Below are 17976 nucleotides of genomic sequence, written 5' to 3' on the forward strand. Positions count from 1 at the left end.
CCATGTCTTATTTCAACAAATAAATTCTTCAGACAAAAATCTGGTTCCAAAAAATATCTTACCTTCTTTCGACTGGGCAAACAATTTCCGGTTGTCCTTGCTACTGCAAGCTTTGAAGGTATTCCGCCCTGCGTTGGTGCACCAGCTTCTCTTTTTCGGCTCGTTCTCTCTGCAGTCTGTTAAGAGAGAAAAACATATTAAAATTGCCAATTTAAATAAAGATATAAGCTATTTAATGTTATCTACTGAAGAATATATTCGTAAGATTAAGTTTAGTAATAGGACTAAGAAAAAAGTTTATATGATCCTAAACCTTACCAAAGTTGTTAGATTTCCATCCCAAATGCTTGCGTGGAATATTTTACAGGTATACATTAATAGTGGTATTTTACGTTTATTTGTTAATTTTTGGTTTTTATAAAAACTACTATATTTATTCTTGAAATAATAACAAACATTGCTTTAAGAAAACAAATTTATTAATTTCATATAACTAAAGTTCATCTAACGTTCGTTGTAGTTCGAACTGCATTATAATAAGTTTAGTTCGTTCAAGTAAAATTTTCTAAAAAGCTCTTAACCGGTGAAAAAGACGCCTAGGAGAAAAAATTGGAATCATATGATTGTCTCTTAATCTATATAGGCAAGTTGAAAATTTCGTTCCCCTTTTACGGCTAAACAATAGTTATAAGGTATAAACAACTATATATGTATTGATGGGTCTTCTCGCGAAGCAGTGCAGGCCATTAAAAAAAAAATTAAAAAGCTAATTATAGCGCTTAAATATAAATTTTAAAATGACACCACTACAAATGTTTTTCTTTGTTGTGTTGAGAAATCCAGCAAGCCCTAACACGTATACGAACGCAGATTTGATCTCGGGAGCAAATGAATGAACATTGTGTACATATGTAGTTGTTTTGCTGGGAGTATGTCGCAGGAGTCAGCAAATTTGATTAAATGTGTAATTTTGTTGCTGATATTGAAAGTGTTTACAAAAACAAATGCGATATTAAAAAAAAAATCAATAAAATAAAATAAAATAAAAGACGGGGAGGAGTGTAAAAAAAAAGAAAATAGAAGGAAAGGAAAATAATCGAAGGAGAAGAAAAGAAGAGGAAAAGAAAATAAAGCAAACTGAAGAAATGTAAAAAAAAGAAAGCAAAGGGAAGAAAGGAAAGGAAAGAAAGGGAAAGGAGATGAAAGGAAAGGAAAAGAAACAAGTAAGGAAGGCTAAGTTCAGGTGTAACCGAACATTACATACTCAGCTGAGAGCTTTGGACACAAAAAAAGGGAAAATCACCATTTAGCAAAATGAACTTAGGGTAACCCTGGAATGTGTTTGTATGACATGTGTTTCAAATAGAAGGTATTAGAGAGTATTTTAAAAGGGAGTGCGCCATAGTTCAATAGGTGGACGCCTTTTCGAGATATCGCAATAAGGGTGAACCAGGGGTGACCGTAGAATGTGTTTGTACGATATGGGTATCAAATTAAAGGTATTAATGAGGGTTTTAAAAGGGAGTAGCCCTTAGTTGTATATGAAGAAGTTTTCGAGATATCGACCAAAATGTGGACCAGGGTGACCCAGAACATCTTCTGTCGGGTACCGCTAATTTATTTATATATGTCATACCACGAACAGTATTCCTGCCAAGATTCCAAGGGCTTTTGATTTCGCCCTGCAGAACTGTTTCATTTTCTTCTACTTAATATGGTAGGTGTCACACCCATTTTACAAAGTTTTTTCTAAAGTTATATTTTGCGCCAATAAACCAATCCAATTACCATGTTGCATCTCTTTTTTCATATTTCGTACAGAATTATGGCATTTTTTCATTTTTCGTAATTTTCGATATCGGAAAAGTGGGCGTGGCCATAGTCGGATTTTGGCCATATTTTATACCAAGATAAAGTGACTTCAGATAAGTACGTGAAATAAGTTTAGATCAGATATATCGGTTTTTGCTCAAGTTATCGTGTTAACGGCCGAGCGGAAGGACAGACGGTCGACTGTGTATAAAAACTGGGCGTGGCTTCAACCGATTTCGCATATTTTCACAGAAAACAATTATCGTCATAGAGTCTATGCACCTACCAAATTTCACAAGGATTGCTAAATTTTTGTTCGACTTATGACCTTAAAAGTATTCTAAACGAATTAAATGAAAAAGGACGGAGCCACGCCCATTTTGAGCTTTTCTTTTATTTTTGTATTTTGTTGCACCATATCATTAGTGGAGTTGAATGTTGGCGTAATTTACTTATATACTGTAAAGATTTTAAATTTTTTGTTAAAATTTGACTTGAAAAAATTTTTTTTAAAAGTGGGCGTGTTCGTCATCCGATTTTGCCAATTTTTATTTAGCACACAAAAAAACTTGCAAAACTTTTAAATTACCTTCTTTTGAAAGTGGGCGGTGCCACGCCCATTGTCCAAATATTTACTAATTTTCTATTTTGCGTCATAAGGTCAACGCACCTACCAAGTTTCATCGCTTTATCCGTCTTTGGTAATGAATTATCGCACTTTTTCGGTTTTTCGAAATTTTCGATATCGAAAAAGTGGGCGTGGTTGTACTCCGATTTCGTTCATTTTAAATAGCAATCTGAGATTAGCGCCCAGGAACCTACATACCAAATTTCATCAAGATACCTCAAAATTTACTCAATTTATTGTTTTTGCGGACAGACGGACGGACGGACATGGCTAAATGAATTTCTTTTTTCACCCAGATCATTTTGATATATAGAAGTCTATATCTATCACGATTAGTTTATGCCGTTACGGATTACCGTTATGCGAACAAAGTTAATATACTCTGTGAGCTCTGCTCAGCTGAGTATAAAAATTAAAGGAAAGTAAAGGTAAAGTGCCATTTATAGTGGTTGAATTTTAACCACTCTAGTCTTTTAAAAAAGGTTGTTAGCCTCTCTAGGAATCAAGTTTTATTAAGCCTTTCTGTTTTATGAACGTTGAAATAAATATTTAAATCGAAGCGTCCACCTGAAATTTATTCACATAATATGCGACCAATTTGACCTGTCCCACTCGTCACATGCTAAGATGAATGTTATGTATCATAAACATGTTTAGCAGACAAGGCTCTGACGATCCACAGTTCCTCATGGAACTAGGAGGTGGGGCGCGATGGCCCGAGATGATCGGGCTAGTACCTTAATGGTACCTTGTTACCGGAACGTACCGGATCTATATCCGGCAAAGGACCATCAACATCAATAACACTCCCCAAAATCCTCGGTGAGTATCTTTGTCGTTAATACAACAACAACATGCGCTTATATAGATATATATATATATATATATATTTTTTTTTTTTTTTTTTTTTTTTTTGAAAATATACGAGCTAAGTTAAAGGAAAAATTGAATTTTAGTTTCTCATTAAAACATACGGTGCAGTGAATTTTAAAGTCATTCAAGAATTTCAAGGAACGCCCTTAAATCAACTCCCATTCTCTAAATATCTCACCCGAATTCAAATTCGCGATTGTTAGTATGTTCGATATAGATTTTACTAATAAAGATCAGGATAATGATTGGAAATAATTTGACAAATGAGGAAACTTTCTTGACAGGTAGTCATGACCTCGCAATATATATACATATTGATGTGTATGTTTTGTGATATACATATAAACGTAAGACAGTCATTGTCCTATGGACAAGTCTCCTAATATAACATCTAAAGCACAAGCATTTTCCTAAAACAAAAAAAGTTGGTTTATTCGTATCATAAATTGTACTTACTTTATCCGTGATTGTCTCATAAACTGTTGAATTTTTCTGGCAGCTTGATTTTGAGTTGATTGTGAATAAGTACGTCTATAAAAGAAAATTAATATATTATTTCACTTCTTAAATGCTATAACTTTATTTTAAACTTCGAACATAAACTTACTTTAATGGACCCGAAGGACTTGTTTCCTTTGGTGTGTTTGGCTGTGAATTCAAGTCATGTTGCTGCTGTTGTTGTTGTTGATCATGACGAAAGTGATCATAGAAACTCGATAAACATTGTGAATTTTGACTATTCTGACTATCACCTCCCGACAGTTCAATACCAGTTGACATGGAGGATGGTTGCGATTTCTTAAAACGTTTATTACGACAATACGAACGATAGCCATGTTGTATGACAAGTGCGGCATTTGTCATTTGACGATAGTATGCATATTGTTTATAGCGACGATAATAATTTTGTATAACAATTGCTGCTGTACGCTCTTTATTTTGCTCTTCCATCTTTTGACGTCCCTTATAAGAGCGATAAGCTTTTTGAATGCATTTAGCAGCCTCATATAATTCACGTTGTTCAATGTCTGCAAGTAGAATGGAGAGTAAAAATGTTTTAAGCGCACTTCACACAATTTATTAAAACCCTCAATACTAACCAGTCAAAGTGAGCTTCGAGAAATCTGCCTCAAACGGATATTGACTATTACTGGATGCATGTAAAAATTCGGTCAATTGTTTGGTTGATGGCGGTGGACTTGGCGAGCTAGCACATGGATCGCCACCAAGTATTGAGTAACTAGCTGGTGATTGTAATGGTCCTGAACTTGCCGGGCTTAGACTAGAGCATGGTGTACTAACATCATGATAACGATAACTATGATCATTAAAATCAAAACTATCAAAGTGTGTATTTGGCAAAGAATCGAGTGGATCCATGAATCCGTTGTTAAGACTTGGAGAATCCGAGTTGAGTGGTTCGGTTATTGGACTGCCAAGTACCATAAGTTCGTCGGCTTCGTTCTGTTATAAGAAATTGATGACTTAATAGCAGTACATTGAAGATCTTATGGTTAAATTAGGGATAAGATTCTACACCGGAAATGTTGCTGATATCATATGCGTTACAATGAAAATAATTAAAATTTCCTTAGCAATGGGAAATTGGGAAGACTTAGAAAGTTCGACGTTGTTATATGAAACAGTTCTCGAGATGATCGACCTGGTATCTAACAGTTGAGTAAAGCCTTGAAAAAATTGCTGAATAAAAATGCAGGATTAAAAGAACAGCAATCATATGGCAAAGTAGATGAAAAGGAGATCCAACAACCGGTAATGAATTTAAACTTCAATCACTACTATCGGACTAGAGAGCAACACAAATTGAAGAGAGAAAGACGAAACTTCGGATCTAGAAGCAAGTGTGAAGACCAACGCGATATCCCCCCAGCGGGTTAGGGGATCAGAATATACACGCGGTAGGTATGCCTGTCGTAAGAGGCGACTAAAATACCAGATTCAAGGGGCTGTGTAGCGCAATCCTTCAGGTTGTCAGCGCAATATATAGCTTCTCCAAACCCAATTGTCAACCTCACCTATCCGCGGCGAATCCTGTTTCACTAACAGACGAGGCTCTGGCGACCCCAAGCTCCTCATGGAACTTGGGGTGGGGAGGGAGGGAATGGCCTGAAGGTTTAGTGTGGCCACATAAATCGTTCCCGAGATGGTCGGGCTAGCACCTTAATGGTGCTGTGGTACCGGAGCGTACCGGATCTGTATCCGACAAAGGACCATCACATAGATAACACTCCCCAAAGCCTTCGGGGAGTAACCTTATCGCTACAACTATAACAACAACAACGACCAACGCGATATGAGTGTGATCCCACCTATTGGATCGGGCAAAGCACTGCTACAAGAAGAAGAAGACTTATGCGACGTTTATTAAGACCTTCGAAAAAATTTAAACGAATACTTAAAATCTAAGCTAGAAGTTCAAGAAAACCACATATTACAGAAATGTCGTCCACACTATCAGAAAAGACGTCATCACAGCTAGAGGCTGGTGTATCATCAAAAATTGGGGGTGGATGACCTAGAAGGTTTAATGTGGTCATATTAGTCGTCCCTGAGATGGTCGCGCCAGAACTATGGTGCTTTGTTACCGGATCTGTATCCGGCAAAGGACGAACAACATCGATAAAACTCCCCAAAACCTTCGGGGAGTGTCTTTATCGTTAATACAACAACAACAACGGCACAGTTCCTTCCAAGCCTTTAAGTTGATTTTTGAGCAATCAGCGACAGTAAGAACTAACACTAAACAGGACTGCTGCAGAGCTACTACTGGCTACTTTGGACCGCCATAGAATCGAGCATTAAAGCATTGAGCTGTGGAAAGCGCTTGTAAACAGCTAATGAGACCATGATGAAATTTGTGTGTGACATCGAAATTAAAGCTGATCTTGCAAACGTGGATGTCGAAACAAAGCAAAGAAAGGCTAGATTGGCTTGGAGAAAAATTATTGTTCAGTAAAATGCTTCAAGTGTGGAAAGTCGGTTGACATTCCACAAGAATGAGATGAGTTCCATATAATCTGCCTCACAAATCAGAATTAAGTTATGCTTCTGTCCGAGGATATGTGCGGAATAGAACGGTTTCCTTAAGTCGACTAAGTAGAAGGTAATACTAGAAGATCGGTTGCGTACGGCCACTGCGGAGGGAAACCCCAAGTTTTGGGAGAAGTGACATGTGAAGTCGAAATTGGGAGCTTCGCGACACTATACAATTTTATAGTGGCAGACATTGTTGATATAACCCATTGATGGAACCAGTACTTCTTGTGAAAACAAAAGGATTAATCACACTCTAAACCGGTCATCTGGTACGAAATGGCGAATGGCTTTCCATACTGGAGTTGGAAAGTGGCTACAAGCAACTGTATGTATTTGAATTTGAAAGAAAGAAGTGGAGCAATTTTTTTTTTTTTTTAAGAATATGTGGTGCGGACATGAAGCAAAGTCCTAAAAAAAGCATATTGTTTAGGAAGTAAATACACATAGTACAAGTACCTTAATACGTTCCGGCATAGCAGCGATTATATGTTCAGCTAATGTGAGCACTTTTGCATCTGAATCCCCTAAAAAATTAAAAAATGTTAAATTTTAATAAACTTGTATTTTTTTTAGTTTTAAAAAAGGACACCAATAACACACAATGAGAACATTTACTACGCGGCTGGCAATAATTTGTTTATATGACATAACTTTCTTTATCTTGTTTAGTATTGGAGACATCGACACAAGCAAATTAAGACATTTAGAAGTATGTAAGAAGAATATATGTCGTTAGTTTAAGTCACAAAGGCACTAAGCAGCAGATTTTTTGAAATTTCGTTTTTCACGCCCATTAAATAGTTGAAAATGTTAGACCCAGTTTTTCAGTACAAGTTCAACTCAATTTGCTTAGTTCAACTACGCTTATTATTATACAGTTTTCAATAAACTTTAATTGAAATTAAATTTCCTTTGGAGAAAGTGATCATAGGGTTGCTGAGATAGACGATTTAATTTATTTATACACAGATGTTAAGATAAAGCAAGATGTGCACATGATCGACCAAGCGGGAAAGGCGTGGATCCAGGTGCGGTGTCGAAGATCATGTGTACGTCTTACAACCTTGGACTAACAAATTTACTTCTTTCATTAAAAAAAGAGGAATGCTGACTTATGACGGGTTTTCTGACTGAACACTCTCTTCTGGCGTCACTTGGTTTTAAATCAGGATTGGTCAGTGATAGCAGATGAAGAAAGGCGGGTTGAACGAGGAAAGGATCAAGCACGTTTTTTGCTTGTGCACTGCGCTTACCAGTCTCGGACTCCAGATATTTGTAGTGATACAGCTGTCAGATCTAGAAGCAGCAAATGGCTTAAGTCCTAGGAAGCTTCTAGTATTTGACAAGAGGACGCAGTTATTTTATAATATAGGTTCTGGGTTTCGGCGGCCACCGTGGTGTGATGGTAGCGTGCTCCGCCTATCACACCGTATGCCCTGGGTTCAACTCCCGCGCAAAGCAACATCAAAATTTTAGAAATAAGATTTTTCAATTAGAAGAAAATTTTTCTAAGCGGGGTCGCCCCTCGGCAGTGTTTGGCAAGCACTCCGGGTGTATTTATGCCATGAAAAGCTCTCAGTGAAAACTCATCTGCTTTGCAGATGCCGTTCGGAGTCGGTCCCGTCCGGCCAATTTGTAGGGAAAATCAAGAGGAGCACGACGCAAATTGGAAGAGAAGCTCGGCCTTAGATCTCTTCGGAGGTTATCGCGCCTTACATTTATTTATTATTCTGGGTTTTGATAGCGGTTTTCAGTTTGCTCGTTAAACAAACTTCTGGTAACAGTAAGAACCCATTCAGTCTATGTGAGGTCCTCATGGACCGGCCAGTTCAACCTAACCTCACCTACACAGATGTTTTAAATTATACTGTTTACTTATTTGATCACAGCGTTTGTTCTCGCATCAATGGCGTCGAATATGTAAACAAAAGCAAGCTGTCGCCGTATTTACAAATTATCTAGATAATAAAAATCCAGTGTTGCCGTAAAAACCTACCACAAATGCGACCTTAAACCGAGACTGAAAAACTGCTCTGTAGTTCGATTGGACTATAAATTTTACTCAAGTTTAAGCAAACTTAGTTTAAACTTAAATTAACCAACTACTTAAAAACCAGGCCTTAGACCCATTAGCAACGCAGTTATGCTACTTTTAAAATAAAATTATTTTTTTTGCTTTCCTTGTAAGATTTTAAGTTTCTTAGTTTGAGCCTTTGTGAATTAAGCTAACCATATAATAAATGTATTATTTATCAAAACTGTTAAATCAACCAATACACCACCATCTACTACAGAAACACATTTGGATCTCATGGGTTGGTTATTGACAACTAGCGATATTTAGTTGTTTTGCGGCTTTATAAAGCATTTTCACGTGAAATGATACTTTATTCAAACAACTGCTACTTTTTCACTTCAAATTAAACTGTTTTGAAATCAAGGAAAGCTTTTTTGAAATCAAATAAAACTTTTCTCATGTCAAATTAAACTTTTTTCACTTCAATTAAAACTATTTTCTGGTTTATGAGATCTAGAGGTTTTGTACCTTGCTTTTATGAAACCTTTTCCACTTCGAATTAAACTTTTTTGAAATCAAATAAAACTTTTGTGAAATCATATGAAACTTTTTTAAAATCGAATGAAACTTTTTTCACTTCAAATTAAACTTTTTTCACCACACATAAAACTATTTCTGGTTTATGAGATTTAGAGGTTTTGTACCGTGCTTTTACACGTAAAAACTGTTGTAGATTCTTGTATCGACTGCTGAGTGGAATATCACCCTATCTCGGTTGAAGATTCGAAAACGGCCTATCTCAGAAAATTTTTAAAAACAGCCTATTTCAGATTTTATTTGGTGAATGCTATACTTCAGACTTTTATTTAAGAAATTTCTATCCTAAGGCATAAATTCAATAAATTTTAACGTGAGAAAGGGCGACAAGCATTCTGAGAGAGGGCGTTGTTGAGGAAAATATTCCCGAGATAGACCGTTTTCGAACTGAAAGTCGGCATGGGGTGATATTCCACTCATACGTAAATTTATTAGGGTGAGCCAAACTCCATTTTATTATACGGAAAATATTGTTCAGTACATCGAAAAAGTAAATCTGTAAAAATTTTGGCTTTTAATGGTAGGCTTTTTGTTTTACCCTAGAAATTTTACTTTGCTTTAAGGAATAGTACCAAAATTACGAACAATACAAATTCTTATAGAAAACTTAAGGATATTTTGAAAATATTCATATTATATAGTGCACAGTTTAAAAGTTGTTCGAAGCTAAAGTTCAACCGCAAACCGTATGTGACGACTTCAAAATCTACAACTTTGGAAAAAAAGAAAGAAAAAGTTCATGCGAACTGTGTTTTCTATTTTCGAATCATTATTTTGTGATAAAATTGAAAGTAATTATGACGGTCGCCACCGTGAAAAAAATGAAGACCCTGATTTACAGTGCCATTTTATTCACTTAATTTTAATAAAACAGCCAAAATTGTAGAACAAATCAAAGGTCAGCTTAACTGCGGTCTAAACTTACACTGAACAACTGGGCGATGGGTGACAGCATCTGACTTCACTGGGTAAATTATAAATATTTTTCGGGTTTAAGAAACATCTAAAACAGTCCAAACAATTTCGCGAGCCATCATGGCCGATGGTGATGCTTTGCTACAACCCACTAAAACTGGGATTACTTATTAGTGTAATTGCTTATTAATTGTAATTGCTTGCCATGACCAAAAGCATTGGTTCATAACCTACGCATAACCGTAGAACTCTTTGCCATAATAAAAACGAAGGAATGAAATATCTTAGCTTAAATAACTAGCCTTTAATTTTCCACCTAAATAATAACTACTTGGTGTGATATATCTTGGAGGAGATTTAGGCCTCAACTTCAATTCGTGGCGTCATTCGCAATGCATAAACATTTTGAGAAGCTTTCCTTGGCGGAAATACACTCGCAATGTTTTTGAAATCATTGCCGAAAGGCGAATCCGTGCAGAAAAACCTTTTGTACAATTATTTGACGCTAGTTTTACCGAGACTTGAATCTGGAAACTTGGGTATGGCAGGCGAGTACCCTATGTCCGTATGTTGTTGTTCTTGTAGTTTTTGTAGCGATAAAGATACTCCTCGTGGGAAGCACTATTGATGTTGCTGGTCCTTTGCCGGATATATGTATATCCGGTACGTTCCGGCAACAAGCACCATTAAGTTACAAGCCCGACCATCTCGGGAGCAATTAAATAATGACCACCTTGAACCTTCTAGGCCATCCCGTCCCCAATCCATAGTTCCATGAGGCTTGGGGTCACCAGAGCCTCCGCTGCTAATAAACGGAATTCGCCACCGACAGATGAAGTAGCCACTTATAGCAGAAGCTATAAATTGTGCTGGCAGCCCCTTGAATCATTTGTGTATTTTAGTCGTCTCTTACGAAAGGTATATTCTAAGCGCTCTAATTCGCTGGGGAAGCCTTCTTCCATATAACGGCAGTCATCATATAAATATTTTTTTTTAACAGCAGGCATTATAATTAATTAATTTATGACCCTCGAGAAAGAGCGTCACGACTAACCAAAAGGTCGCGACCCACAGTTTGAAACTACGGATCTAATAAATAGCAATACTACAAAAGACGATAAGTACATATTTTTTTGGAAATTCCTTTAGCATAGCTAAGAAACACTAGAGAATGGTTTCATTTGACCCAAAAAAGGTTTAATTTGACTTGAAAAAAAGTTTCAGTTGACCTAAAAAAAGTTTCATTTGATTTGAAAAAAGTTTAATTTGACCTGAGAATGCTATATGGGTGATTCTCCGCGAGCTTACAGTTTTGTGTCTTTTCGAAATTTGAAATATATTAAAGCATTTTCTATGAATTAAATTATGTAATTCAGTTAGAATTATGTTTATTTTAAAGTTTCATGTTGAGTTTTATTGACTTATCATCAGTTTTGTGAAGTTATAGTTCATAATACCCTACAAATGTCACAACCGTAGCACCTCCACAACCACATTTTTTATAACATTTTCGGTGGTAACTTTTTTAATCTTTAATTACACGAGAAATAAACTGTCATTATATTAAATACTTGACTTAATCTGCAATTTTAAATGTTGTTTTAATGATAACATTTCTGTTTTCGCTTTGTAATTTGATTTTGAAAAGTGTCCATGAGTTTTTGAGTAAAAAATGTTATTCAAATCGTTAGGTTGGTACTGCTTTATTGCACACTGGTATGTGACATGTGAGTGTGAATTTTGATCAGCAAGTGTCACCGCATATTTCCATGCTAATGTTTGCAGTCTTAAAATAACTAATATCCATTTTTAAACACTGAAGAACTGGAAAAATGGTACATATCATAAAATCTGGTCATAACCGTGGCACTTGTATCTTTGTAGTTTTAAGTTAGGTACCGTCTATTGTACCATTTTTCTTTAAAGTTTGCTGACATAACCTTAAAATTTTACGGAAAATTGTGCGAGTCATACTAGCTTTTTTTAATGAGCAATTTATTTTCAAAATGTCAACACCGTGGCACGTTTCAGTATCAAGAACAGAAATTAATAGCTGTATCTCGTAGAGAAATGATTGAAAATTTTTGAAAATCGAATATTTTTATTCCAAAATTTTGGGTTAGTAAAACTGAGAACTCGCGGAGAATCGCCCATAATTGGCAACTAGAAACTTGCTACTAAGCCAAATAAAGATGTCTTTGACTTCAGTAACCTACCAATTAATTGCATAAAAGCTCTACATGCGTACTCACTTCCTGATTTACAATTAAAGACAGACACATGGAAGATATCAATTTAAGACAACCGTTAAATAAAAAAATAAAAATAAATTAACTAAAAAATTGTTTTACTTAGTAGAAAATGAGCGCTATCGTTTACAGAACTCAGACCGGCTTCAATTTTTTTTGTTTTTTTTTTTCTTTTTTCACTGTATGCCATATGCACTTCTCATACAGCTCTAGAAGGTATTCTTTTAAATTTTTCATATACAAACACTGATTAATAGGGCAAGAAATATTTACATCATTTTACTTGTTTATTTTATAAATGTTTGTGTTATGTACATACATAGCTTAAAGCCCCGTCACATAAGCAGTTTTTCATATAGATGCCTTTACTCAATCTTATGCATTATGAGTAGATTGCACGTATTTTTATGGAGAACGGCAGATTGAGCGACACTGGCGCCATCTGACACGAAAAATTTACCAACTTGCAACTTTTGTTGCAAGCAAAGCATAAGAAGAAGAATTTAACATTTGCTTTGGCTAAGTGTGCTTGCACATTTTGCAAGTGAAATTATTTTTCCCACTCGTTGCTAACTTTTCTAAAATTTTTCACAGTTGAAAACTGCAATTTAACAAATGAATAAGAAAGAAAATATGTTGGCAAATTTATTTCTTGTACAGTGAGAATGTTTATAACAGTGATACGCAAAATTTTGTGTGTGAGTGGGTAAGGGAAATAAACTTCAATTGCCAAGTCTGAAGTTCCTTCATATTTACAAACGTAACATCTTGCGTGATTGTGGCGATGTTATAAGATTTCGTTCAACGCATCTATATGAAAAACTTCATAGTAACTCGGTCATTACACAGACTATTTACTTTTACATATATACACCAGCAAATTATACAACAACAATTAATAACGTAAACAATATACAGTACATATCTTTAGTGCCATCTACAGTTTTACAACAGCATATCAAGTATTATTACTTAACGATTCAACTTTTTTGTTTGTTTTAAATTGTGCGTGTATACTGTATACCAGTGGCGTATCCAGGATTTTGCCAAGGGGAGGGTGAGCAATAATTTATTTTAAGTTAAATAGAAATTAAGACACACAGTAACTAGGTTTACCATCTGTGTGTATTTCTTTATAAATAAGCAATACTGACCATCATATACATATGTAACGAATTTAGGGCAATTCCGCTTATTTGCAACCTTCTACTAACGTTCGAATCACTAAACTGTTGAATAAATAACTCCGCTATTCAATAATGCAAAATGGCCTTTATTAAAGTACTTCACAATAACACTTCTACTGCTCAACAGATAGCGTGCTTAAATCAAAACTGATTCCTCGTGCCTCAGCTGCTGCTGCTGTTATACTTTTTGGTTTCCTCGTTGACATATTTCTAGGCAGTTCTATTTCTAGAATTTGCTACCAGCTATAAAATTACCAGCTCTAACATAACTACAGATGCACGTTATAGTTTCTCATATGCGCGTGTATATGTGAGTGATACTTCCACCGATGATTGCCTAATTTTGTGAGCATCTCAGATAAAATATATGCATGTGTTTGTGCGTCGTCTCTCTCCGCTGCGTGTACGTACATATGTGTAGAGATAAAGATTGATTCGTTTATGTAGATACAAGTGACTGCCTGTTTGATTGTTGTTGTGGCTTCATTTACTTAGCATCAGACTTGTGATGTGAGTCTCACTTAGTGCCACTAATATTCGTCATACATATATACATGCATATACTTATGCAGAATCGTTTACTTCAAGGGAAATACTTGGATTATTTCAATTAATATGTGTTATTATTCATTTATTTCAATTAAATTGAAAAGCTTTATTTAAAACTTTAATTCTGTTTGTTATAAAACGAAATTTAGAGTTCGCTACTTAATACTCAATCTCTTAATCTTTTTTTTTGCTAAAATCACGTGCACTATTGATTTAAAATATTTGAAAATTGTTGAAGTGATTATATCGTTGGTTCCATGGAAGACTATCTCAGTTCAAATTGCATCGAAGACTATCTCAGTTCTTTTTTTTTTAAACTAACACGTTTCGCTTGTTTGCTAATTTTGTATTATTTAGTTAAATTTTACTTATTTTTGTATTATTTTATTTTGTTTATTTTTGTGTTAATTACCTAGGTTTTTATTATTTTTTTTTATTAATTTTATAAATAAAAATAAATAAAATAAGATAAACTAAACAAAAAAAAAATAAAATAATACAAAAATAAGCAAACAAGCGTCTTCGACGCAAATAACGAACTGAGATAGTCTTCGTTGGGACCGACGATATGGAATTTCATGAGTACTGTATACTCCATGACAAAATTAAATATTAATATCACCTTCCCACGTACGTACTTATATAGAGATTTTGATTTTCTCTTGTATTTTCTTGGTAAATCAGAAGGAAGTTTGGTAATTTTAATATAAATTACGAAGTAAAATAAGAAGTTGAGCGACGAAGGGGGGATCTATCCCCCCCCCCCCCCCCCCCCCAATCCCCCCGCTGGATACGCCACTACTCTAGACATGTAGTTCGTTTTTTAGTAAGTACTGTACAATACAGCTAAGGTGAAATATACACATACATATGAACATGTAGCACGTAGCATAAATTTTACATGAAGTTCACATAAAGCGTACACACACACACAAAAACTGACCTACAATACCATCGTTTTCATTACTTATAGTCACATCGTTTACATCATCATTATTGATCGTTAATGTATCATCATGATCTTTGTCGTTTAAGGGACTTGAATCGCCAGTTGATACTTCGCCTGATATACACACACATATTGATGTATAGTAGTAGAGTATATGGTACATATTATATCAAAAATAAATAATAATAAAAATATATAGTTTTGTAAAATAAATACAAGTTTTACAATAATAATAATAGTTGAAGAAACCCAAAGCGAAAAGTATCTTAAAGAAAGAAAAAGCAGTATTATAACACAAAATGTAGAAGAAAAATAAATGAACAAAACAAAATATTTTACATAATATGAGGCACATAAAAATGTTATACAAACGAAAAAAAATCAACAGTATTCTTATAATAATTGTATTATATACTAGTTTACTTACATAAAGCAAAATCCATTTTGCGTGATGGTGACAGTAGGGTATTCGTTGTATTTGTTGTTGCAGCCAATGTGTCCAAAGATGACTCCACGGCCAAATTGTAATTATCATGCGCATCAAAGCTATAGAATTAAATGAAAATTGGTTTTAATTTTTATTTTGAAGCAAATTTAAAACAAATGCAAACATTTTCAGAAAACACTTCGAGCTAACCAAAGAAACCAACAATTGCGCTGTTAGCACTCGCTGCTCTGTGCGCGTATCTTCCTAACCGATTTTTTATTCTATACTTTTATTTTATTAACAATAACTTGTCGCGATATATATACCAAAGTTCTAGGCTGCTAAATGCCCCGCAAACCCGGTCCTAGAGGGACGTGCGTCTCTCTAGCACACCTTTGAACTGGATACTGTAATAGGTTAAAGTCTTACTTATCCAGAATCTAGCACGTCCAGTTCGATTTAGGGTATGAACTGGGAAGCGTCAGCTATCCACAGCTCAGCTAAAAATATTTTTAGGCTTGGTTTGGTTGAGCTGGAAACAAAAAAACAGGCTGGAGGGATGGCTCGACGCTGCCCTGTTTGTGAAAGTGGGAGGTTGGGATGGGCAGAGCATCCTTGGCCCTGTCTAAAGGATAGCTTTTGTCCTCCCAACATGAAGTGACAAATATTTTAGATATACATAATACAGATTTTGTACCTGGTGTGGTGCCATTAAAAAACCAAATTATTACGGACGTGGTGCCATTTAAAAACCAAAAAATTAACATTGTTACGAGAAATAACGGAATATTTTTTTAATAACGGGGGAACATGTGAATTGAAACGTCAATCTAGAAAGACCATTTTGATTTTGTACCTGGAGCTGTGGTCATAGAACCCTGCCATTAATTTCAAACCTCAAAAAAAAAACAAAAAAAAAAAAAAAGAATCTAGCACGTTATAAGCAACGTGTTGCCTGCATATAATGTGTCTCCACATAACATCAATGATCTTTTCAATTGCAATCCGAAAGCAACCTCTAACAACAACAATGTCTCTTTGGTCCAACCCTATTGAAACTACAAGTTTCGTACCTACTAGATGGGGCGAAGCACTGCTACAAGAGAAGAGAGACATACCACAAATTTTTCTGAGAACCTTTTTACGCCCAACCACTGCAGCGCGGCGCACCCGCTAAGAAACCAGTTTCTTAACTATTATGATGTTACTTTTCCCGAAATTTTGGTATGGTAAATGAGCAGATCGCCTCTATACCTTTTATTCACATTTATATAACTTTTTCGAACATTTATATTACTTCGAAGCGGTATGTTGTTTCTGTTGTGGCAAACACTTCTCACCTTATCGGATATATGTATGTATGTACAAAGCCCGAAATAGCAGTATGCATCGGTTGTTGGCCCAAGAGTGGAATGCACTGCATTTATGCGGTCTCTCCACGAGTAGAATTAAATCTGTATTTCTCTAAGATTCAAACTCTTTTTTCTTTTTCCTTCAGCTCCTTAGATTACAAAAAACGCAGTTAGAGTTTATATATGAGCATACCACACAAGTTACTTCAACAGAAAGTTGGCATAATTTATTTAATAATTTGGGAACAATTTAAACAACGTGACATCAGGACGGACAAGGCGACAGCTGTTTCGATTATACCTTGTAACTCTCTTCAGAGCTTTTTCTCCCGGGAGTGGGAGTCGAACCCACACTCCTACGATAGTTGAAATGGTTACAAACGCATTCAGCTACGTCATGCCTTAGTTGTTGTAAAATTTTTTCCAATTGCCTTTTTTCGCATATATTATCTTCTACACATCACGTACTTCGTATGTAGTTATGTGTTGAAGTTATGCATGTTTGTAAGGCGGTTTTCAGAGAAACTTGGCATTGGTTCTGTTTTTGTTCTGTTTATAGAACTACAACGAATTAACCAAATGTTTTCTACTTATATCGAAACAGCTGTCGCCTTGTCCGTCCTGATGTCACGTTGTTTAAATTTTTCCCAAATTATTAAATAAATTATAAAATTAAAAATTGCTTGAAATAAATGTTTTCATACATTTAAAGCGATACGGGCAATCCCCGGTTAACTCATTATAAGAAAGTTGGCATTATTTCGTTTTACTGACATCTGGAGTTCCCATATTTTTTTGTTGGCATGTCATCACAGTTATTCAAACTCACGTTGGGGATAGCAAGGCGAATTCAGACTCGCTTCGCCATACTTTAGAGTGTCTAATCGAAAGGAAAGTGCGTTATCTAGTAGGGAGTACAGGCAAAGCGAATCTATACAAGGTGATTGCAAAGCGAATGCTGACCTTATTCGCCGCATAAGTGAAAGCAAAATTAAAAATTTTTTGTATTGGGGCCTGTATAAAACCCATTAAAGACGAATTCACACCCGAATCGACGCAGGTAGGTTAAACTAAAAAAATGTTTTTTGGTTTGCTTTACTGCCTTGCTGATGCTACAGAATTTTTTGGGGAAATTCCCAAGACCAAGCAATCAGTTGACCACATACCCATGTATTGCATTCGCCTATTACTTCGGTATTGCAGAGAAACTAGCAATCAACTAGCAACAAGACAACGAGCGTTGCAGACTAGCCGTTTTGGCAAACGAATAAAAAAATATAGAGCAACAAAGGGATGGGGCGACCAAAAAAGGCTTCGCATTTTTCTTGTCAAGCGTATCGACTGCTGGGCAGAATATCACCCTA

At 35.5% G+C, this 17976-nt stretch overlaps 1 protein-coding gene across 4 annotated transcripts in view; it reads right to left on the reverse strand.

The window, feature by feature from the left end:
- Window positions 1–17976, reverse strand: part of Camta (Calmodulin-binding transcription activator) — a 233584-nt gene that overhangs the window by 9635 nt on the left and 205973 nt on the right. The window contains exons 16-23 of one of the 4 annotated variants that reach the window (XM_067775044.1): window positions 15261–15379; window positions 14828–14947; window positions 6827–6894; window positions 4414–4777; window positions 3921–4341; window positions 3770–3844; window positions 319–346; window positions 63–176 (exon numbers count right to left, since the gene is read on the reverse strand). In XM_067775044.1, coding sequence (XP_067631145.1) covers window positions 63–176; window positions 319–346; window positions 3770–3844; window positions 3921–4341; window positions 4414–4777; window positions 6827–6894; window positions 14828–14947; window positions 15261–15379 — 1309 coding nt within the window. The remainder of the gene's footprint in view (window positions 1–62; window positions 177–318; window positions 347–3769; window positions 3845–3920; window positions 4342–4413; window positions 4778–6826; window positions 6895–14827; window positions 14948–15260; window positions 15380–17976) is intronic. The other 3 variants (XM_067775046.1, XM_067775045.1, XM_067775047.1) reach the window with 3 other exon arrangements.

The sequence above is a fragment of the Eurosta solidaginis genome, chromosome 3 (genome assembly GCF_040869045.1).
Source record: "Eurosta solidaginis isolate ZX-2024a chromosome 3, ASM4086904v1, whole genome shotgun sequence".
Lineage (NCBI taxonomy): Eukaryota > Metazoa > Arthropoda > Insecta > Diptera > Tephritidae > Eurosta > Eurosta solidaginis.